Here is a 23,313-nt window from a genome sequence, read left to right on the forward strand (position 1 = left end):
AAAAGTTAAACTATTTACTATCCTCGCCTGGCCTAACTGTAGTTTTGAAAGTTATTGAATGCAATCTCAGGCTTTCGTACGCTTTCTGAGTTCAGGTATCAGCTACTATATAATATTGTACGAGCACGTTCCTACAACTGGCAAGGAAAAACCCTCGAGAAGCACAACACGCTCTATTTCCGTGTTTATGAGTCCTGGCAATAAACTCTTCCCCGTCCTCCGTTTCAAATCTCGCTCCTACGTACTCTACATATCGATTACATACAATTTCCCAGCCACCGTTCAAGTGACAGCGTAACAGTATATACTGTATACAGACTGTATCTACACTAAGTGGTGGATATACCTATACGAATATGATCTCATCGTAGAATGTTGATCTGTGTTAACATTTAAAAACAGAATGCGTACGCGTATTGTCTGTACATATACGCAGGTTGTCGAAAAAATGTATATATCGATGTGACGAATAAGAAATTGCGCTGTTCAAACATGCCTAATCATGTATAAATTCTGACTTAACCGGGCAGGTGTCAAATGGTTCGACTATTGCGTGTTTCTTGAAATTTGTCACATTGATATATGTATATATACATACGTACGTACTCATGAACAAAGCAAGATTTGTCACGCCCGCCTGTAATGTCACTTAACTGCATAAGTAAATGGCTAAATATAACAATTATATCATTCAGTTTCAAACTCATTGTAAATATGTAGTTACATAATGAAGTGATTATTCATTACAATATTTGGCTGGTATTGCTATGTTGTTAATTTATGTCTTCAGCTATCAACATACCCAACGTTATCTTAATTTACGATTGAGCAGCCTACAACAATCTTATCAATGATACCCTGAGACAATGGTTTAAAACATAACTTCTCAGTGCAGTAACACAAAAGCACATTGTTCTGTGGAATCTGCGCTTAAAACAAGCTACTGCTCTGCTTCAATTATGTGTATCTTATTCGTTTATCGTAATCCTGACGCCGATTCCAAGTCCTATCGACTGATCCTGGCCTCGAATCGTGATGAATATTTTAAACGTCCTACATTGCCAGCTCATTATTGGGAAAATCATCCGGACTGTTTGGGAGGTATGCGTACAATTAATTTTGTATAGAATATTTAGAATAACATTTATGAATGTTGATTTTTAATTACTTGTAGATTGGAAACAAAAATATTTAGTGTTTTATCAAATGAAAGGGGTAAATTGTGAGTGATGGTAAAGCGATAAAGTCTATTTGTATTTATGCAAGATGTTTGTTTCCAATATATATTTCATTTATTAGCGTTACTTTGATTGAGAGTTAAGGAATTTTATATTCGGGATAAGAATGATTTATAATCTGTCAGGTATCGATATGGAACCAAGTAAAGAAGGTGGAACTTGGCTAGCTTTGTCAACGAAAGGAAAGGCTGGTGTTGTTTTAAATTTGACTAACGAACATGGCTTAAGTGGCACACAGAAGAAAGGACGGGGTCCTTTAGTACCAGATTTCATTACTTCGAATGATTCTGCAACTTCCTATTTGGACAAATTGCACGATGAAAATCTGAACGGTCAACCATATAATCCGTTTATGTTGGTCTTGGTTAATTTACAGTATGTAAATAATTGTCAGAATCTTACAGATCAAACTATTCTACCTTTACGATATAAAATTAGCTGATTCGCTCAGTTGAGAAATAAAATATTGTTTTATATTTGTTTGCGCAGCAACGCAGACGTTAATTATCTCAGTAGTTCTACAAATTCAGAGGGACCTTCTTCAACTCAGAATACAATATTAGGTTTTAGCAACAGTGGCCTTGATGTTCCTTATAAAAAAGTTGAAGCAGGAAAAGAAATATTCACAAGTATCGTTAGCAATGCTCAAGTGAGCAAACAGACAGATCTCATTGAAAAGATAATAAAGTTTTTGAAACTAAAGAAAAGGTATGCGCTATTTACAGAATTATGAATCGCTTGTAGCGAGTGCTTATTTACTATTTTTTATTTAACATTGTGTACTTTGTAAAACTTTGTATATTCATAGACATTTGCCAGACCCAGAGTTGCAGAAACGATGCCCAATGTCATATAATGAGCTTAGTTCAATTTGTATAACTGGTGCCGAATACTGTACAAGAACGCATTCTATATTATTAGTTAGTGGAAATAATGAAATGACATTTATCGAGGAAACACTTATGCCAGATTTAACATGGAAGCGTCAAATATTTAGTCCTAATTTAATACCTGAAACTGAATAGTGATAATAAGAAAATAAAAGTAAGCAACAATTGTATTTAGCTTTACATTAGCTAATTGTTAATTTGAAATATTTACAATAATATTGATGCATATATAAAGAAAATCCAAGTTTTATTATTGTAAAGAATGTTTCAAAACGAATAAAAATTGTAGTACTAAATAAAAGTAAAATTATTTCTGAACACAAATAGGAGATACCACTAAACAAGTTTATACTATCATTCTGTATAGTTGTGGTTCATAAATATATCAGTCATTGATCGCATTATGTCGCCTAGGATACCAATTATGAAATTATTCGTTTACAAATGGTCGCCGCTCGTCTGCGGTGTCCTCTATATTGTTGTAAATATGTCAAGTCGCATGGAATACATAATTTCACCATGGGAAGCCGAAGCTTACATAGAGAATTTACAAATCTCCGAAATGGAGGACATAGGAACGAAGGGGTTAATTTCCTACTTTTTTTACAATACACATATAAGTAGCAATTGTACAGTGTACTAAATTTCATGTAAATAAATGTGTGTATTATTTGCAGATGGTTTGAATTTCATAAAAGATTAGTGTTATTAAGTCAGCAAAGTGTTTTAGAGATTAATGCCTTGCGTGAAGAGAGCATCAAGGAATGGTTTGTTAGCTTCAAAAAGGTATGTAAAATACGAGAGTTCACATTACATAAATTTCCATTCTAATATCGACTTTCGTTTTATAGATACCGATTCTCATATACGAAGCAATTCAAATCGATATATGGAAGCATAAAGTGTTTCCACTTTTAATAGAAATAGATGCAGAATTGAAAAATACGTTCATACTGTTCACCATATTTTACCACGAAAATATTGTAATTTCTTTATTGGAGAATGTATTGTTTCATTGCGAAAGCGCTGAGACCATTGACGATTCCGCTCTTGATCTTGTTGATTATGCAGTTAAATGTGTTTCTGTAGTTTTAGACGTGAAGGGTGTCGAAATTTATGAAAGTGTGAAGGACTCCAAGTAAGTCCTCGGTAGAATATAGCTTCCCTGTTTCGCAAATGTTAAAAGCAATAAGTTCTACATGTCACGCATTAATCATCTAATTATGCTCGATTAGTTCGTGCCTCGAAGAAGTGCTGGAAAAGAAGAAAGAGCTTGAATTCGATATCGGTATGCGTTGCGTCTCAATCCTTCGTTATTTGGCGGAATTCTCAGATAACTTGCCGCTTTGTGTATTATCACGGATGTTAGCTACTCACGACGTACCTTATCTCCTCGTTCAACTTATCGAGAGTCGTCCGTGGGGGAAGGAGAACGAGGAAGGTGATTTCACGTACATTTCGTACTTGCATGTACAGCGATACATGGTAAACAAACAGACTGTGATAAGTTATTATATCTTAGGCGAGAATATGATATACAATGCTGGCTGGAAAAAAGAAAAGTCCAGCGAAGAAGGGAAAATTTGCAAGATAGAAGGGCAAGTTTGGTTCGGCTTACGGGAATTATTGTTAAATCCAAAGTGTGCACCGTACTATGAGATCACGGAGCACAGATTATCGCACCTGTTGAAGGTACTTGGTATTTTAAGCAGAGCTAAAATTGGTGCACGAAAATAGTTTATTATTCGTATCAGTTGCAGAAATATTTACACGAAACCGTATTGGATCAGATCTCTCCTCTGATCGACTTAAAACGATGGTTAAGTTATTTAAGTTTATCGGCATCCCAATCTAAGGCGCCTCGAGGAGTAAACGTGGAACTTATGCCGCAGGTGAAAAATTGCTGATTAAATACGATCGATTTTACGATAATGCAAAGCTAAATTAAATATCGCATAATTACTCTAATATGCGTCGCAGATAAAATCATCAATAGTGGAGAAGTATCATAAGAAGTGGAAGAAATTAGCGAAGCATCAATCGAAATTCATATACAAATCGGATGTGGAGTACTTTAAGAACGCGGCAGCAATTTTAAGTGACGCATACGACTTCGATAAATTGGATTGCATCGACGCTAAGGAATGCTTTCTGTGTCACGAGCCGGCAGTCAAACGTTGTTCTAAATGTAAAAACGCTTGGTACTGCGGAAGGTATGCATTTCTCTTTTCTATCACATCAAAGTAGAAATGTGTGTTTTAATGGAGCAGTGTACCGTTACAGAGAGTGTCAAGTGAAAGACTGGGCAAAACATAAAGTTGTTTGCGATAATATCGTAAGAAAGAATATGGAGAGCAAGCAAAAGGAATGAATGCTTCCATGTGAATTTCAGTCTATCTGCGTTAATGTTGTATAAAATTCTGAATATAAGGATTAAATGAACTATACGTACGAAAATATGTTGAATATTTTATTAAAAGATCTTAGTGTACAGAACTCTGTTTGACGTATTCCATCACAACGTCTTTCGCAGGAGTGTCTTCCCCAAAGTCCTGGAATTAAAAAGCACCACTGTATGTAAAAGGAATCTTATGAAAGCGACATATCGCGGCAATATAATTAAAATCAGGAAGGCGTTATTACAGCACAATTGTAATTTTACGGGTATTCTCAGTAGAGGGAGCCAGAATCTCATCATACAGCGCTCGCACAGGACGTTTAGAATTACACATTACAGCCCATTTAATTATACACGTTACGATAAAGAATTCGTACCTTTATAACAACACAGGAGCATCCAACGACTTTTCGAGCTTTACCAGCGCTGTCAATTTTGCAAAGACCGGCCCATTCGCCAAGTTTCTTGTTATTGTCTACCCTAATCAAAGGGATTTGGTGCTCGTTGCACAATGCTTGAACTAGCTTTTTGTACATGGGTTCGTCACAGTTTTCAGCTAAGATACACAGCATAGCTTGTCTCCTATAACGCAATAAGTACAAAAATCTATTACTCCTTTCTGTAATACACATAGGAATCGTGTAGCATGCCAGGGAAGCTCAACAGCAGCATTGTTTCAATAACGGGTATTCTCGGGAGAGGGAACCTAATAACCCATCGAGCGAAGTTTCTATTTCAAGAGAATACAGGAATGCGAAGACTTACTTGTCTAGGGCTTTGGCTGCTTCGTGAAGACCATGTACAACGCCGTCATGAATGAGAGCATTTTTAAGAACTTCCTGCAGGGCTGTGTTTACGTCCATCGAACCACCTGCTGCTATCGCAGAGGGGCCATCATCGCTGTAACAACAATATCAATTGAACACTATTTACTTTACCCTCTTCAATAAATGCTTGATATGCAAAAGTAAAGGTTACATGCAGATTTTTCGCACACCGATAATTATAATTTATTTAACGCGAATACCAATTCCACGATAAATGTAAATACGCGGGATCTTAATTAGTAGTTCTTAAACCGAAAAAATTCGTGCGATCGTACAAACGTGTTAAACAACTACGCAAAACATACTCACTTTTCCACGTCTGACATGTTTCTGACGGGCCGGGGAACTGAAATAATCAAAGAACGTTATTGATTGTGCGTACCGGCTTACATCGTGAAACTTTTTCACGTAAAAACTATGCCGATGGCACGAGAATAAACCGATTTCTAACGCATCGCCTCACAGCATGCTTCCATTTACCTTTTCTTACAGAGAAAGAGAAATGGCGCTTATTTGATCACGCGTGCTTCGGCTATATCTGTGCAAGATTCGATTGGTCGACAAATTCATGCAGAACGACATCTACACTATACTTCACCAACGTGATTGAAACGTATGCCAGCAACGGTCGATAATAAAATAATATTTTACTGCACGCATTGCAAGTCACCCTGGCAGATGACGTTAATTGTCATCGTCGAGAGGTGCTGCCATGTGGTGTATAAAATAGGTATTAAAATTGCATCGACTGCATTTCCGGTCTTTAAATTCATAACATGGATATCTTACTTCTATTTACTTACAGTGTTAACGTTGTAAGTAGTTCGACGAATTCAATACATCCTTGATGTCAGAACTGTATTATCATTCTGTGGTTACTATCTAATAAAAAATATACAAAAAAAAATTTTATGTTAAATGATTTTATTAAAAATGTAGCAAAAACTAAATTAAAATGCACTAAAAAATAAAAAATAATTCTTTTCTTGTACTACAATTTCGATGGTGATATACGAACGCCTGCAAAGCTTTAGTTTTACTATTCGTACATACGTGACGAATCATTTCTCGATAAATTGTGTATTTTCAGTAATCGTAATGCGTCCCGAATGCAGTGAGTTTTTGTCGTTTTCGTAAAGAACGCGAGTGGCTCATTTCAAGTCGTTTGGATTTGTGGTTATGGGTTATATTTATTGATGACTGGGTAATTTATTCACCCCCACGGGTTAATTTTTTTTTTAAATATTGTATTGCCATCTAAACTACGCACGCCTGCAAAGTTTCAAGACAATTGGATAGTTGGAAGTGGGTTCAATTTTAGTTGCCAGATTTGAACCATACATACAAACACACAAACATACAAACATACAAACATACAAACATACAAACATACAAACATACAAACATACAAACATACAAACATACAAACATACAAACATACAAACATACAAACATAAAAACATACAAACATACAAACATACAAACATACAAACATACAAACATACAAACATACAAACATACAAACATACAAACATACAAACATACAAACATACAAACATACAAACACACAAACATACAAATATACAAACATACAAACAGACAAACATGCAAACATGCAAACATACAAACATACAAACATACAAACATGCAAACATGCAAACATACAAACATACAAACATACAAACAGACAAACATGCAAACATACAAATATACAAACATACAAACATACAAACATACAAACATACAAACATGCAAACATACAGAGGATCGAAGCTGAATAAAGGCTGGAACAGACGCGTCGAATAATTTATATAGTCGAGCAGCGAGTAATTTAATAATTCACCATTGTTTTACTAACCTACTTGACTAACTTTATAGTGTTCACACACGAAAAATTACGAAATTACTCGCTGCTCGACTAAATTCCTCGACGTGTCTGAATCAGCCTTAAAATCTTTTAAAATAAAAAGACAGTAACTTGAGACTCCCTTATGCAATCACACTGCAACGAAGTTACATGCCCGTCCGAGCTGCACGGTTATTTGAAGTGAGCTCTTAGCCTTACAACGAAACGTTATAAATAAACACATTTTCATTTGCCTGTTTACCGCGAGGGACCCGATGAATTAATTACGGTCGCTTTTCAGTCGCCTCCTCTTCTCTCCGAACTAAATTGAAATTACCGCAGAAATGTCAGCTTACTCGACGGACTCGTTAGAGGATTCGACTGAAATATCTCCGAGGAGCGGAGATTCATTCCCCGAACACAATATCGATTCCAACCTAGTGTCAATTAAACCCTCAACTGGATTACTTCCGAATGTATCGCCTTCTATAAAACCCAACGCGGCATTATTAAAGCGGAGCCAAGGTAAGAATTTAATTCCTAATGCAACGCGAAAATAACATTGAATATTTCTGTCGCGATGAATTACATCATGTGAATTACGCGAGTAACATTCGAATTATTGAATGACGATCCTCCCACGCATTGTGTTTCCACGGGGAACGCGTAGAAATATTAAACGAGACAGGGAACCATTGATCCAGCAGACAGGGTTCATCTCCCTTTTCTTTTGCGTCCCTTTCTTTTTTCTTCCACCGGAAACGTTTCAGATGCCGGTTCTAATGGAACCACGCCGAGTACTGCTACCGACAAGGACACGAGGACAGCCGGCAGCAGGAATGCGATAATTACGAGCGAAGGATCCGCAGACGCGTTCAGCCGTCGACGCCCGGCGTCTTCGAGGAGTCGGAAACGAGACGTCACGGATCGCCTTAAAAGAAATGTAAGACCATGCGCCGCGGAACGGTTGCTAGACGGAGCTACAGGCTACGCACAACTTCGGAACTGCCCGAGGCATTGCGTCTACCGAGAGGAGGAACAGTGGACGTCGACTTTCCCCGATTTATTACATTTCACGGGAGGAATGCTCGCTTCACTGTGCCTTCCTTTACGTTCTAGATCCACCGAAAGAAAGTTCATTGACAAGAGTGGATGTCGGGGGTTGGCGCCCCGAGGTTAAGGGGGCAGACCACTGTAAAAAATCGGTAAAATCGATTTTTTTTTATATTTTCTGAAAGACGTACGTTTCAAGAATGCTCTCTCCAAATTTTAAGAAGAAATTCGCAAAATTCACGGAGATATTGCATTTTCCGTGAAGCGGTGCCAAGCGCGCGACTGACAAGGGAAGATCCCGAACCAGAAAATTCAAAAAATTCTGAAACTCTGTGAATATGTAGGCGATTTCCTCCTGATTACAACGAAATTTTTGTTTGCTGCTCAAATTCGCTCGAAGGCGGTGAAATTAACCCCTGAAGATTCGGTTATTTTCAGATTTTTTGTTACAAGTCGCAAATTGTAAGAGATAGAAAACAAGTTTCGAGACAAAAGTTACTTCTTTTAATCAGATCTACCGTTTGGTAAAAATATTATTTTGCAGTTCACGAGTTATAACACAAAATCGGAAAATATCCGGATTTTCAGGGAATCAGGAGGAAATTCCCAACATATTCACAAAGTTTTTTGTCGAATAAATACGATAAAATCTTCAAAAAATTGTATCTTTTACAAATGTCAATATTACAAGCTAAAAATCTACAGAATTGTTTTTCCGATATAATATTTTGAGAAAGAAAATAGTTTGCTTTGGAAAAAAGGTATTGATTTTGCACATAGAAGGCAGGATATTTCGGTAATTGAAAAAACAGAGATATGCCACGAATATTCAGGATGTTTACGTATTGAAAAAGTTACAGAGCGTCAAAATTAGCTAATGGGTGGCTCACACCCAGAGTGTCAACGAAGGGTCAAACATTTTTCAATTTCTCTCGCCCGAAATTTGCCGCTCCGGAAAACTTTCCGCCCCCGAAAAGCCACCCCAAGCTACAGTCCACTTAGCCCATATCCAAATTACAAATCCGCCGCTGTTCATTGAGCTCGGCCACCTTAGCGCCGGGACCTCGGAAGTCACGATTTCCCGAACCAATTCGGAAGGATTTCTATTAAACCGCCTTCGAACTTTAATCTTGTAGAGCCTCGCGGACCAATGGATCCAACTAAACAAATCCGCCTGTACTTTGCAGAGCGTAGATAGCTCGAAGCAGGAAGAGGGAAGCGCGGACAAGTGCGTCGGGCCCGGACGTTGCAGGCGCCGCTCTAGGACGTTGCCTGTGAAACGAAGTTGCTGTTCCAAAGAAATCCCGATGCCTACGAAGCCGGACAAAAAGCTCGGCGACGCGCTCGCCCCGAGAATTCCGCCGGCGAGGAAGCCGCGCTCCTATTTGGAGCTTTATCGCCGGGGATTCAGTTAGTCCCAAATGAGATGACGTTCCTCCTTCTCGGTTCGCGACCGGCGCGAGAAAGGGGGTGGGCGGTTGGAGGTTGGGTGACGGGGGAGGGTGCGAGTTTACGCGAAGACGCTCGAAACGGCACTGGGACGATGCAATTTTCTCCGAGGACGTTTACTTTAGTCGTGATTAGATGTCGTTTCCACACCGGTGATATATATCTGCGCTCCGGAGGGAGGGTGGATGTTAAAACGCACGCTGGCCCCCTTCTTGTTTCGTTTCTTCCCTTCCGCCGTGTTTGCTGTCGCCGCGCTCCTCCGCTTCGGTGTCGCTCGGAGCCGCGTTGGATCTGTCTGGTATTTTGGAAAGGGCGCGCAGTCCGCAGCCTCGTCGTCGCGGGAGAGGGATCTGTTTCGGAAGTGGGGCCATTTTTAAAATGTTAGGCGCGCCGTGGTACAGGGGTCCGGAGATTACTCGAGGGCTGCTGGGCTGGCAGGGTCCTGGTGCCGTAGGGAATCCGGGGGTTAAACTAGCCTTAAGGCCGGAGCAAGATTGGTACAGGGCAACGGCAATCTTTAAAGTCTTCCAAACGACCATGCAATCTCGGTTATAAATGTGGCCCGGTTCTATTTGGTACAGTGTATTTAGCCTGACATCAGTCAAGCCACTGCGAAGAGAGTCGAGTCACTCTTCACTCGCAGCGTCAGGCCAGATCAAACCTGTGCCTCTTAGTGATCGGATAGCTTAAATTTAGCCCATGATACACACGTGTCGATCAAGATTAACTAGATCTCGTGCATGTGCCTACATACGCGCGGTAGGGGGCCATGCTTAAGCGGTCTCCCTACTTTGACGGCCAGAAAAGGAGCGCGACATTTGGAACTTTTTTTTAAGAGAAACCCTCAAATTATATTGAAAAGTTTGTCTTTATTTGAACATATTTAGGCAACATGTTCAACAAAATTTAATTTTAAAAAATGGTACCTAAAATATTAAACGCGTTTATCTCAAAACGATGTTTTTCGACGGTTTTTGCAAAATTAGACTTTTGCGACTTTAAATACTAGCGAATTTTTTGCAGAAATCGATGCCTGTTTTGGACGTTGCCATATTTTTTTAATTTTCAGTATTTCTCACTTAATATAGTTCAGGCAATAACCACGCTCATGCAGATTACACAAATTTTTAAGTTTTCTATTTCAGACAACTACAACGGCTGATTTTATGCTAACAATGCGCATACGATTTTTGTAAGGCGCTCTATTTGGAGCACTATAACTCCGGATATAACCACTATTTTTGCATACAATTTACTTTTCCTATTCTCTACAGAACCACAAATCAAGCCACAAAGCTGGAAGTAAATTTATTTAATGGTTTTGTTTTAAAAAATTCCCAAAGTCCGCATCATTTTTTGACAGTCAAGGTAGGGAGATCCCTTAAATTACGTAAGCGTAATTTTGCCGATTACTTGCACCCTACCTACCCCAGTATAAAAATTCATAAGATTTTATATTCCAGCCCCCTCGCTTTCCTTCCTATCGAAATATTTTTTACATTGCATATTTTCAGTTATAAAATTCTTTTAAAGGTCTACACAATCCATTTAAATCGGTTTCGCGTGTGCGATAAAACGTCATTTTAAAAAAAATATTACGTAAGGTGCTGCCTGACTCTCTCTCCCCCATTTGCAAGAAAACAATGAATTCGCGACCCGCTCTCCCCCCAAAAAGCCTTACGTAATTTAAGGACGAGCCCCAGGGTTCTCTCTACGCACATCCTCGAGCGTGATTTGTTGGCGTCGCGGCGCGTGTGCCCGGCGAAACTAATTTCAAAGCGATTGTAGTTGGAACGCCGCTGGGAAGGTGCAAGCTCTGTTTCTGGTCGCTCGCAGGTACGGGGCCAGGGTACAACGTCCGATCCCCGGAGGGTTCCGCCTCGTCGGTTTGCGGAGACAGCCAACGAGATCAGCTCGCCGACGACGATACGTGTTTACCGGCCACCCCGAGAGACGATCGAAGCGAGCTGAGTTTTTACCGCCGCCTAATCGAGGGATCCGGCGATCCTGCAGCAACGACCGCACGATCCGCCGGAATCGTGCATCAACACGTGTCAGAAGACACGAGCGACCACCCACGCCTGGACAGGGCTAAGCGCGACGGCGATAAATCGCGGAGCCCCGGCTACCGGGCGTACACCATCGAGGAGTACAGGACCTTACCGATACCGAAGCTCGATCGATCTCTTGGGCCCGATAAAGTCGAGATGCAGGCGAAGGTAGGTTACGCGCACGCTCCCTTCTTTTTCCGCTGCCCCTCGGACTCGTGGCGTTGCGCTTAAGGGGGTAGTATAGTCTAGACACTCGTTTTTGAAGGTGATATTTGGAAATTAATTCTGGAAAATCTATCGCGTCTACAGGGCAGGGTTTTTGCACACATATTTAGTAGTGTTTGAACTATCAACACAAATTTTTGGAATGCGTTATATTGAAATTTGTACAAGTTACACGCCGAAGCGCAGGTCATGTCATAAAAAAATCGGGCGCACGAATTGCGGTCGTCCTAGTCATCTGAAACGAAAGTACCAAAGATTTTTTTAAACTATAGGAGTGTAGTTATCGCCCGAACTAGATGTAACCGAGTCCGGACATTGTTACCGAAATCGCAGTTGTTTAAAAATTGTTATTTGATTTTTTCGACTTTCCTTGAGCTAAAACAAGGTGTGGGGAAGGTTGTATCAAAACTATTGATATAATTCTAGCTCGGGCTATAGGTACACGTTCACTTTGATTGCGTGTAAAATTTTAGCTCAATCGGTCCAGTAGTTTTTGAGAAAAATGTGCGCCCGATTTAAAGAAATTGTTTCGAGAAAAACGCGTTTTAAGTTTTTCATGCAGTTACGACCTATACGACTGAAGTTACGGTAGATAACGACTAATTTCTGTAACTTATCCCTAATCTGCCATATCAGGACCGTAGAGGAAACCTTTCTCAGCTTAAAAAAAATCATGTAGGGCAGCTCTCTCTACTCTGCTGGCAGTCATAGCCTCTAAAGACACAAGAGTCGAGGGAACGATTACGTGCCACGCTGCGGCCTTAAGCCCCTATAACTCAGGGAGTTCTATGAATTTCACCTTAATATTTTATGGACATATTTTCGAAGCCCTAAACTATTAGAAAATCAAAAAAAAAATCGAATTTTTGGGTAGAATACCCCCTTAACGCAGGTGGGATTTGTTACTTCAGAAAATTCAGAGTCGAGGCTCGGGTTCCGGTAATAAAGTAGACAGAACTATCGAGACGTTCGGTTCGGATAATAAGCGGTGGTGGCTTAGAGTCTACCCCCTATGAGCAACAATGTGGCGGGTTTAAGTTACAAACGTGGGGTGATAGGATTCAGGCTTAGGGGACTTCATGTATTTGCAATAAGTGCGCGCAGCACCCTCGCTCGCGGGATTCCCTCCCGACACGTACTTTCGTATTCATAAAATAGGAATTGCATTTTCGATGATTCGCGGATGAGCCCCCTCGCCGGCTATTCGGGGTAAAGTCGAGCCGCCAGAAGTTCGAACAGAGGCGTCTCGCAATCTCGTTTCCTTGCCCCGCCGGAAGTTAACCTGCCGGGGCCGGGAAAGCGAAGTAGAAGAAACTTCGCTTCCGTCGACCCATCGCAGTTTACAATTTCACGGGAGACCTAAAGCGAGTTAGCTTGTCGCCCAGTTCTCGTAACTTCAATCTAATAAACATGCGGCCGTTTCCTCGCAGCTACTTTATCATTCACTACTTTTCACTTTCCCCGTGCATGTCGCGCCGAGCTAACGTGCACCGGAGGGCGCGGGAAAACTTGCCGATTGACTATTCCGGCTGCTCGAGTTCGAGAAAGCTGGTCCCGCCCTCTGATTACACAGTGCAACAAATTTTCACCTTTTTTTTCGGACTTGTAACATTCAACAGCCGTTTCTTATAGGTTTTCGTGCCCCGAAAACGAATCCGCAACCCGATTGTCGCCATCACCCTCAGTTTTTGAGAAAATCGATTTTGAAAAAAAACTGCAAATTTTCAAATTTAAGCAGCTCTTGTGTCGAAACGGTAATAGTTATTCGATTGTTCGTTGCGTCAAATTATTCTATGAACCCTCCCGAATACAACGATATAAGTTATTATTGCATTATAAACATTCCCTTCGATCGTTGTTTAAACATATTTAAATGTTCATAATGCAATAATAACTTATATCGTTGTATTCGGGAGGGATCATTGAATAATTTGCCGCAACGAGCAACCGAATAAGTATTACCGCTTCGACACAAATGATGTTCAAAGTTGAAAATTTGCAGTTATTTTCAAAATCGATTTTCTCAAAAACTGAGGGTGACGGCGACAAACGGGTTGCGGATTCGTTTTCAGGGCCGGAAAACCTATAAGAAACGGCTATTGATTGTTACAAGTCCAGATGGCTGTTGTACTGTGTTATTCAAGCTGCGTTCCGAAATTTTCATTTAATCACCGCGACGATGGGAAAGAATTTCAACCTCAGTGAAGTCTCCAATGTATGTACGTCTCCGTATCTCGTCCTACTTTTGCCAGATCCACCAACAGAGTCGCGCGAGCATCCGCCATCTACCTGCATAAGTCGACGGCGTAGCGGCAGCGTTGGATGCCTTCGAAAAGTCGAATGCCTGCTCGAATGCCGTTCTTCGGAGGCAAGCATTTCGGTCGGCGTGCCGTTGCAGGTTAGGCAGTCGCGAAACGCTAGGCTGCACGACAAGGAAATACTTGTCGCCGTCATACACGGGGACAGTGAATTCCAGGAGCCTTTGAGCTAAATACTCCGGAAGCTGACGGTGGACGGACTGTAAATTTTTCAGAGCTGGAACTCGGAAGGTGGATGCGATTGCCTTTACGGACTCACGCGCGCCATCCCCGTAGACACGTAGCCCGCATTCTTGCTTCCGAGGCAGCGGGAGCTCTATTGGCTCGATCGCGAACCGTTATCACGGAGGAGACTTTAGCGGATTGGAAATTAAAATTTCATACGGCAGTTCAACGGACGCCCGTTCATCAAGGTCCGCTCACCTGGCCACCGGTTCTCTTTAATCGAAGCAAAGGAACCGCGCTGGATTTCTCTGGCTCCCTCTGGACTAGAGAACGGCTCCCCTTGCTTTGTCCTCGAAACACGTGACACTCGTGTCTCCGTAAATCTGCAGGAGTCTTTCCAACGATCGCGCAAGATTGCATTTACCTAATACTAATAATACAACTTTCGCTGGTAGCTTCCGCGCGATTACAAAACGAAAGTCAAGGGTAACGAGATTGCGGGAGAGGCCTCGCTCTTTAGTTATTAAATTTTAGTTTGAAAATTCCAGCGAGCAACGCCTGGAGAACGGCAATTCGACGATCAACGGCGCGCGCTCCTGCTGACCAACGCACCGCGCGCCGCTGGTCGTCGAATTGCCGCTTTCAGGCGCTCCTCGTACAAACTTTCAAGCATTAATAACAAGTTCCTTTCCTCCCGATTTTCATCCTATTCTGCCACGCAGAACCACCCTTATAGAAACATTCGACAGATTGAACGCTGCGCGTTAGGTTCTGCCACGTGGGATTCTCAGCTCGATGTTTCCACGTTCGTAAGGCGACTTGCGCGAAGGTACAGGAATGCTCGTGATACAAGGAGGAGTACCCTGGTGCAACTTACTTGCCGAGAGAAATACGGACTTTATCCCCAGCGCGTTCCCTCGCTATTATCCAGCATTACCGAGTAACTTGGTCCTAGGGCGGACGTGAGCACACCGATACACGGGAATAAATACGTTCCAAGCGGACGAGGCATCGGAAACGGTTTAAATGAAACATGGAGGGTGTGTAAGAGGAGCAGGGCGACAGAAGGGGCGAGCCAGAATGCTCCATAATTGTACCGACTCCTGAAAGGGTTGTAATAATATCGTCCGCGGTTTAACTCGCCGTGATGGTAACCATGTGGTCGCGCATTAACGCCGCTGGCTTCGCCGGGGGATGACGCGACGTGTACGCGGAGAGGAGAAGAACGGACAGGTCGGTTATGCAACGTCGTACGACGGTTCATTTAACTTTTAAGGATACCTGGCTCGGTAGGAGATACATCGAGCCTGACCCGTCCTGCCAGATACGATTCCGTCGTTCCTCCGCGTCCTTTTGTTCTTCCTTCCTATCTCCGGAGCCACCCCCATCGCCCGCCCCTCCATTTCCCTCGTTTCCCTTTGCGTCGTCCTCTTTGAAAGAGCATTTGCATAATCTACTTTGCGCTGGATTCGGCCGGGGGTAGTCGGCACTCGACGATTTTCGGTGTAGCTCGATCGATCGATCTTGCTATACTTTTAACAGGCCGGCCGGATGCTCGCCGCTGAGCACAGAGACGGGAGCTCGCGAGTGCGCCCCGGTTAACGGGCCTGTGTACGTGTACGTGATCGCGTTACCGGAAACCCCGCGGAGCGGGTGGCCAGGTCGGTCGCGGAGCTTTCGTGAAAAGTAGATAAAGCCCGCGGCTGCCCGCCAGCGCGCCCGGGGGTGTTTACCTTGAAAGTTCCGCCGAGGCAATGGCAGCTTCAGGGTTTGTTGTTTATTGTTGCAGAGAGAGTGGCTGATGCGACGAAGGTCATACGGGAACTCGGTTAGCGCGCGTAATCGCCAGCGGATACTGTTGCAAGCGCAGAAGCTCGAGGTACGTGCCGCACACGGCTTTCAATGCGACACCGACCGAGCCCGCCCCTGTGCCCGAGGGTCGCGCGGAGAATAACAACGCCATGTTTTTAATAAGCTGGAAAGGGAATTCATCAACACTTCGCTGGATATTGGTGACCGGGGAGAACGTGGCGAATGAAACTCGTTCGATGCACCGCGCATGATTAGAACGAAGCCCTTCTCTTTCGAAGGCTCTAACGAAGGCTCCTCGGTACAATTGGAGGATCGCGTTTTTGAGTAACTGGGGGAAACTAACCGAATCTCGAGGCTGCAAGGAGTTTTATAGTTTTAATTGCTAATGCTGTTAAGAAGAACGCGAGTTTCTGACCTCTCGCGACGAGTTTGCTGAGATATTGCCGGCGTATTAACGCTGGAGACACATGCACACGCGGAGAGGGACATTCCATGCGAACTCGAACAGATTTCGGAGTAAGTTTTCTAGAATGCTGAAATTTGAACATGTTGTAGTCTTTAGTGATATTTAAACGTACCTCAAAGGATTTTTCAAAATTTTGAAAAATAACGATTTTACAGCTGTTTGAAGTTAAGTGCTAACTTTTTTTTCAATACATTATAGCTATGGAAGTAGTAAACGGATGGAGATGAGCTTTACGGTGCTTATAGAGAAGACATTGAAGTTTTAAGAAAAAATTATTTCTGTTTAAAAAAAAAATTGAACCATTTTTGTGCAATTATTTTAAACAAATGCAGTTTTTTAACAACGGGCGCGATTTTAAAAATCTGAAAAAAAACGGAATATAGTTCTATCCGAAATCTGTCCGAGTTCGCATGGAATGTCCCGAGAGCAACTACAATTTCCGACAACTTTATGAATCAGTTGTTTCAAACACGAAGGGTAGATGATCCCAGAGCGTAACGCGGATTCGGCCAAACCCGAGGAGGGCAATCGCTCGCGCATGCAACGATTCGCTCGTGAATCAGAATCAAGTATCGGCCGTCCGGAAGTATAACACCGTAGGTAGAAAAAAAGGCACCCCAGCCGCGACAGGATGACGTATTAACCATCGCCCAGCACACGGTCGATACTTAATTGCCAATTAGAGGACGCAAGGAGGTGTCGCGACGAAAACTGGTTCGTTTTACTCGTTTGTCGCGTGCGAGAGTCAAGCCTCGGTAACGGGCCGCTGGAAGATTTATAAACGAAATTAATTAAGTAGGTAGGTACCACTCTCGCGTTAACAACGGCGGTGGCCGTTTCGCCGTATCCCTCATTCGTCTCATCTTCCCCGGTCGGTTGCGTTTCGTCCTTCCGTCGCAGGATCGTCGCAGCAGCGCGTCATCATTCGGCCTGCAAATTCTTGGTGGCAAATTTTTAAAGGTATCCCGAACTTAACTAGCTGTCCAATCAGAAAGTCGTATATCTTGGATCTCTAAAGCACTGATAATTGCTGGGGTATGGTCGAAAGGTCCGCGCTCCGTTTGGTATTCATCGGTTAAACATAGGGTCATTCCACGCGAAGTCGGACACTTTTCGGAGTAACATTTCGGATTTTGGTGCAACTTGGATATGTTGTAGTCTTTAGAGCTTTAGGGGTATATAAACATATCTCGAAGGATTTTTCGGAATGTGAAAAATTGTGGATGTTACAGCTCTTTGAAATATAGTGTTTACTAATTTTCCAAAAATTATAACTGTTGAAATAATAAACTGATAAATATGACCTTTTGGGTGCTTACAGTGCAGATATAGGAGTATCTAATAAAAATTATTTCACTTAATGAAAACGAATATTTGACCATTTATTTAGTAATTGTTCTAAACAAATCCAATTTTATAGTTGAAGGCACCTTTTTAAAAATTTGGAAAAAATAGGAGGATAAAGGCCGCTGCAAGTACCGCACGGTCCGAGCGACCAGTCGAGCCAGTGTGACTTGACGCAGCGTTACATTCAATTAATTTTCATTTGGCCAGTTTTAAAACGTCCACGTTTTTCAGAACATGTCCATAAAGAGGAAAAACAGGGCTTTATCCTCCTATTTTCACAAATTTTTAAAAATGTGCCTTCAACTATAAAATTGCATTTGTTTAGAACAATTACTAAATAAATGGTCAAATATTCGTTTTCATTAAGTGAAATAATTTTTATTAGGTACTCTTATATCTGCACTGTAAGCACTCAAAAGGTCATTTTTATCAGTTTATTAGTTCAACAGTTATAATTTTTGGAAAAATATTAAACACTATATTTCAAAGAGCTGTAACATCCACAATTTTTGACATTTCGAAAAATCCTTCGAGATATGTTTATATACCCCTAAAGACTACAACATATCCAAATTGCACCAAACTCCGAAATGTTACTCCGAAAAGTGTCCGACTTCGCGTGGAATGACCCTACAGACGGCGCGGGAGGATCCGAAGTTCCGATCGATAGCGTGCGTCTTTACGAGCGCGTCCAGCGTTAAAGCGCCCGGCAGTTCCGTTCCGCCAGGAAAGAGATCGAGTTTCCTCGGTAATGATCTAGCCGCGTTCAGGAAGCCAGTTGAAGCGGACAGGTGCAAACGCGTTTCACAGTTTATTAATTACATGGTCCCTTTATCGCGCAGGCGACCCGTGGTAACGGCGGCGTGGAGAATTGGTCGTCAGCCGTTAGGCAGGATTAGATCTAATCATAAGACGCGAATGGCGGACGGGGAGCGGGAAAAGGGTGAAGGCCGACGTCGGACGCCGTGGGGCGAAGCGGAGACCGGTATCCGAACCTAAATCCAATTATGTATATGCACAAAGCGAGGACTGCAGGCCGCAGCTACCACAAGGACTGGCAGGAATTGAGGATACGAGGGCGAGAGGAAGGCAGAGAAATTCTCTACACGTGGATAAACCTGCGTTACAGCTCTGGCAAGAGGGGAGGGACGGGCGGTCGGGGTCCTGGTGGTCCCTGGTAGCCCCTGGTGCCCGTGACTCGCCTACCGCCGCCGGAATTAGATTTTGCTTACTTTCGCCCTAGCCAGAGTGGCCCCTGCTTGTATCCTCATCTGTCTGCCACACCTCCCCCTCCCCGCTATCGATAATCGCGGCCTGAATATCAACCAGTCGCGCGCCCTTTATGCATATTTGCCCCGGGAACATTCTTTGCTCGCGGTCGCCGCGTCAATACACCAGTCACCGCAAAACAATTTGCAAAGGAATTCGGGAATGGCTTGCTGTTTCACGGCAATTCCGCGCCGGGGAACTTCGCGGGAAACTATTTCTAAATAATTCCGCGTTCAGACGCCCTCTGACGTGGAATTGTTAGGGGGACAATTGAGTTAGCCCGGCGAAACTTCGTCACTGAGCTTTTCCATTGGATTCTGCGTCGACTATAACGTCTACTATATTGTAAGTTTCAACTTTCGTTTCGTATGTCGAATCAACGCGTCTTCGATGGTAACATATTCGTGTCTGGATACGGACAGTGTTCTTTTTTATTTTATTTTTTTAAATATGTTAGATATCTCGTTTTATTGCGAAGAGGCTGTTCGGTTCGCTGCAGCTATCGACTTCTCTGTGTCCACAGGCGAAACATGGAATCGCGGAGGAAGGGTTTCTGCCTCCTTTGAAGGATCAAGAAGTCGATGGAAAGGTAAATCAAGAGTTCTTACCCACTCGCAAGCGCTCCACGATGATCCCTTTCTTCATATCTCTTTGTACGACTGTCCGAAAAGCAGATTCTTCCTGTATTTACTGCAATACTTTCAACCACTCTCTGGCATCCTCCTCTTTGAGCCGCTGCGAACGTTGCTGGGTCGTTAATGATCGCTGGATTTCGATGCAGAGCGGTTTTTAGTCCTCAAAGAGAACGTGCAACGCAAACGTTGCACTTGATTTTCTTTTACATCTTATTCTTGCATTCCTCCATACTCTGCTTCAAGCTTCACTTGAAACTCTCACGTATTTTTCAATGATATTATTTCTACGAGCGCGGTTCATATTATTGCAGACGCGAGGCGAGCCAGTGTCGTCGGCGATACCCGAGGACGAAGAAGCCATCCAGAAAAATAGTAGCGAAAATTGTAGCAGCCATTCGAGGAAGAACGTCGACGTCGGCAAGTTATCGTCGTCGAGGAAGTTTCAAAAATTCGAGCGAACGTCTAGCTTCACTTCGTCGTTAAACTCGCAGGATATCATCGAAGATTCATATCTGGAGTCCCTAAGGCGGCGCCATCTCCACGAGAAGGAGATGGTGGACCGTATTATAAACCAGGCACTGTTGCCCTGACTATATCGCCAACGATTTCGTAAATAATATATTTCTCATTCAAAGAAACCCTGAACAGGATCCGCATTCAGAATTGATCCTGCGATAAACTTAAGGGGTCATGCTCAGTCAGGAGGCGGAAAAGAGGGTGGTCTTTGGAAATTTTTTACTCAAAAGCTATAACACATTTCTCAAAAAATCTTTTTTCCTTTTAAGGATTGCATCTAGTACCGTGCATCGTAATTTTTTTATTTAAAAATATTTATCCATAACTAAGTTATTGTCCATCACTCGAAGGTTCTCTAAAAACAAAGGCTTCTGCGGTGACCACTGCTGCTCGAAAGTCGATCATCTAAAATAAAAGATTCAAAAGAATTTACTTATTAGATTATATTATCTAGTATTTGAACGAAGGATTTTTTTATCCGCTGCTTAGTTTTCTTTTGATTGACGAAAATCAGGCAAGATTTATGATAAAAATTGAAACTTTTACTTTAAACATCAGCCATTTTTTCCCAAATCAATATTTCGGAAAAAACCTTCGTTCAAATACTAGATAATATAATATAATAAGTAAATTCTTTTGAATTTTTTATTTTAGATGATCGACTTTCGAGCAGCAGTGGTCACCGCAGAAGCCTTTTTTTTTAGAGAACCTTCGAGTGATAGACAATAACTCAGTTATTGCTAAATATTTTTAAACAAAAAAATTACGATGCACGGTACTAGATGCAATGCTTAAAAGGAAAAAAGATTTTTTGAGAAATGTGTTATAGCTTTTGAGTAAAAAATTTCCAAAGACCACCCTTTTTTCGACCTCCTGGCTGAGCGTGCCCCCTTAAGGCTTGACGGAGTATCCCTCGAGAACACTTCCTCTTCTACCTACATTCTTCCCTTCATCTCACACCCTTCCTCCACGTCCTTATCTACATTTCCATCTATTTACCCCGCGTCACGCTGTCCCACCCGCTCCGAAGAGCCCGCGCAGCTAATTATTCCCATCAGCCGCTTCACATTTCCACCGGCGACCGTTCCCCGAAAAACTGTGCCATTTAAATCAGTCGTCGAACAATTTGCAATTTCCATCCATCCTCGCGTCTACCGGTCCGCCATCATTTTCCTGCTGCTGCATGTCCAGGCTCCTCGCGCCAGGATCCCCGGCCCCGATCGTTTTTCTTGGTCTCGCCGCGCTGGCTATCGTATCGTCGAGACGCGGCCTCTTGCTCGGGACGACGCCTTTCTAAATAAATTACACCACCCATCCCGTGGAGATTAGCCGGTCGATGAAATATTTAAACTTAATTCCATCGAGGTGACTTATTCATTGAACGCCTACCCTGGTGTCCCGCTGGCGGTGTCGGCCGCGCGACATCAGTCACCTTGGCGGCGGTTACGGCTGGCCACGCATGTCCACGCACACTTTTCCATTCATATGGGCGACTCCGCTGTATGGCACACCGGGGAACGCAGGGACCGGCAGCCTGTCTCGGCGAATTCGCGAATTATTCAACGGTTTTTGACGTCCCGAGCACGCCGCGGTCTGCTCACCTTTCCGCCAGGGGATCTAAACTGTGCCGTGACACCGCGAGGCGGGTATAACCGGCGGGGACCATTTTTATCCGCGATCATCCGCCGGATTATCCGCAGGGTAGGAACTTCGAGGTCCAGGCAATCGCGGAACCGCCAGCTTTTTTTTTTCTGTCCCCATGAATAGGTGAGCAACCGCACGTACCTCTGTTATTATAAAAACAATTTCACCTTTGGACCGCCGCGTGACGTTCTTTTACTGCGTCAGGCTAGGACTGAACTTCTGGTAATTATCTCCCGTAATAATCTCGCGGGGCATTCGCGTGGCCGCGTGCAACGGGCACCAACAGCCAGAAGTTGGACTCTGATGCGGCTATTTAATTTCCGCGCGGCGGAGTGTTGTTATCGAGTTCGAGCTTTAACGTGCTATCTTAAGGAAACGGTGGGAAGGTAATCATGTAAATACGATAACACCCGTACACTGTTTTCCAGCGGTTTAAGCGCACCGTTGCCCGTTTCGGCGGAAGTTCAACTGGACTCGGGTGAGATTCGGTCAAAGGATAAAGGAAACGGGGGAGACATTGTTGGGGGTAATCAAAATTCAACCCCCTTTTCGGGACATTCGTTCTCGCTTGATTTTCACTCGAGTGTATCCAGTTCTGAGTCCACTCGAAGCAGTAGCATTACTACTGAAGGGGGTAGACCACTGTGACGGACCGAAAGTAGGTAATCGGAGTAGGTAATCTTCTGATGCAAATTGTAGAGAAACTAATCAGCCGATTAAATTGCGATTTAGCACTTGATTGTGGCACACTGTAAAGCATCAAAAAGCATTATAAAAATTAAGAAAATACGCTAGGCTATTGTTTTGAAAACGCGTGCGTGCGGACTGACCATGGGATCCGTGCAGCTCCAAGCGGCGTGCACTATCGTAAGTTTTATTTTTTTATTAACTGTTCCCAAAATCTCTTCACTTTTTTGGAAAAGGCATTTATTAGTTGAAGACTTAACGAATCGAATGGTATTTTTTTCAAGCCGAACCGTGGGTGGGAACGACGTCAAATCGTGGTTTGAAACTTTGATATCGATTACTGTTAAGTTTATTAACAATAAACAAAATATTTTATACACGGGTTGAGAAAGCATTCCTTCAGCTTTAAAATGAACCCAAGACGGTGGCATTATCTTTAAAAATGACCGAGATATTACAGTTTAAGTGATGACGCGT

General features: G+C 42.8%; 4 protein-coding genes across 12 annotated transcripts; 3 read left to right on the forward strand and 1 right to left on the reverse strand.

Annotated features, from left to right (window-relative positions):
- Positions 1–332: 332 nt before the first annotated feature.
- On the forward strand, positions 333–2,804 carry Tango2 (transport and golgi organization 2). 8 transcript variants are annotated; one of them, XM_076808108.1, is made up of 5 exons: positions 333–1,101; positions 1,364–1,613; positions 1,728–1,946; positions 2,047–2,282; positions 2,543–2,804. In XM_076808108.1, the coding sequence occupies exons 1-4, from the start codon at positions 960–962 to the stop codon at positions 2,261–2,263; spliced, it is 828 nt and encodes a 275-aa protein (XP_076664223.1). In that variant the 5' UTR covers positions 333–959; the 3' UTR covers positions 2,264–2,282; positions 2,543–2,804. The 8 variants fall into 8 exon arrangements, with proteins under 8 accessions (XP_076664223.1, XP_076664218.1, XP_076664217.1 ...); XM_076808103.1 differs by having other exon boundaries at positions 334–708; positions 791–1,101; positions 2,047–2,804; XM_076808102.1 differs by having other exon boundaries at positions 334–661; positions 791–1,101; positions 2,047–2,804.
- On the forward strand, positions 2,532–4,587 carry Zmynd10 (zinc finger MYND-type containing 10). Its single transcript, XM_076808134.1, has 8 exons — positions 2,532–2,713; positions 2,806–2,914; positions 2,980–3,266; positions 3,364–3,569; positions 3,651–3,820; positions 3,883–4,020; positions 4,109–4,341; positions 4,412–4,587. The coding sequence occupies exons 1-8, from the start codon at positions 2,532–2,534 to the stop codon at positions 4,497–4,499; spliced, it is 1,413 nt and encodes a 470-aa protein (XP_076664249.1). The 3' UTR covers positions 4,500–4,587.
- On the reverse strand, positions 4,586–5,948 carry Rps12 (ribosomal protein S12). 2 transcript variants are annotated; one of them, XM_076808128.1, is made up of 5 exons: positions 5,834–5,948; positions 5,663–5,699; positions 5,292–5,426; positions 4,904–5,108; positions 4,586–4,680 (listed from the first exon to the last, which is right to left on the reverse strand). In XM_076808128.1, the coding sequence occupies exons 2-5, from the start codon at positions 5,677–5,679 to the stop codon at positions 4,612–4,614; spliced, it is 426 nt and encodes a 141-aa protein (XP_076664243.1). In that variant the 5' UTR covers positions 5,680–5,699; positions 5,834–5,948; the 3' UTR covers positions 4,586–4,611. The 2 variants fall into 2 exon arrangements, with proteins under 2 accessions (XP_076664243.1, XP_076664242.1); XM_076808127.1 differs by lacking the exon at positions 5,834–5,948 and having other exon boundaries at positions 5,663–5,824.
- Positions 5,949–7,383: 1,435 nt separating this feature from the next.
- Positions 7,384–20,669, forward strand: LOC143366792 (uncharacterized). Its single transcript, XM_076808146.1, has 7 exons — positions 7,384–7,724; positions 7,970–8,142; positions 9,440–9,662; positions 11,538–11,920; positions 16,250–16,339; positions 19,878–19,943; positions 20,301–20,669. Exons 1-7 carry the CDS (start codon positions 7,544–7,546, stop codon positions 20,577–20,579), a joined length of 1,395 nt encoding a protein of 464 aa, XP_076664261.1. The 5' UTR covers positions 7,384–7,543; the 3' UTR covers positions 20,580–20,669.
- The last annotated feature ends 2,644 nt before the right edge of the window (positions 20,670–23,313 follow it).

Source organism: Andrena cerasifolii, chromosome 3 (genome assembly GCF_050908995.1).
Source record: "Andrena cerasifolii isolate SP2316 chromosome 3, iyAndCera1_principal, whole genome shotgun sequence".
NCBI classification, from domain to species: domain Eukaryota; kingdom Metazoa; phylum Arthropoda; class Insecta; order Hymenoptera; family Andrenidae; genus Andrena; species Andrena cerasifolii.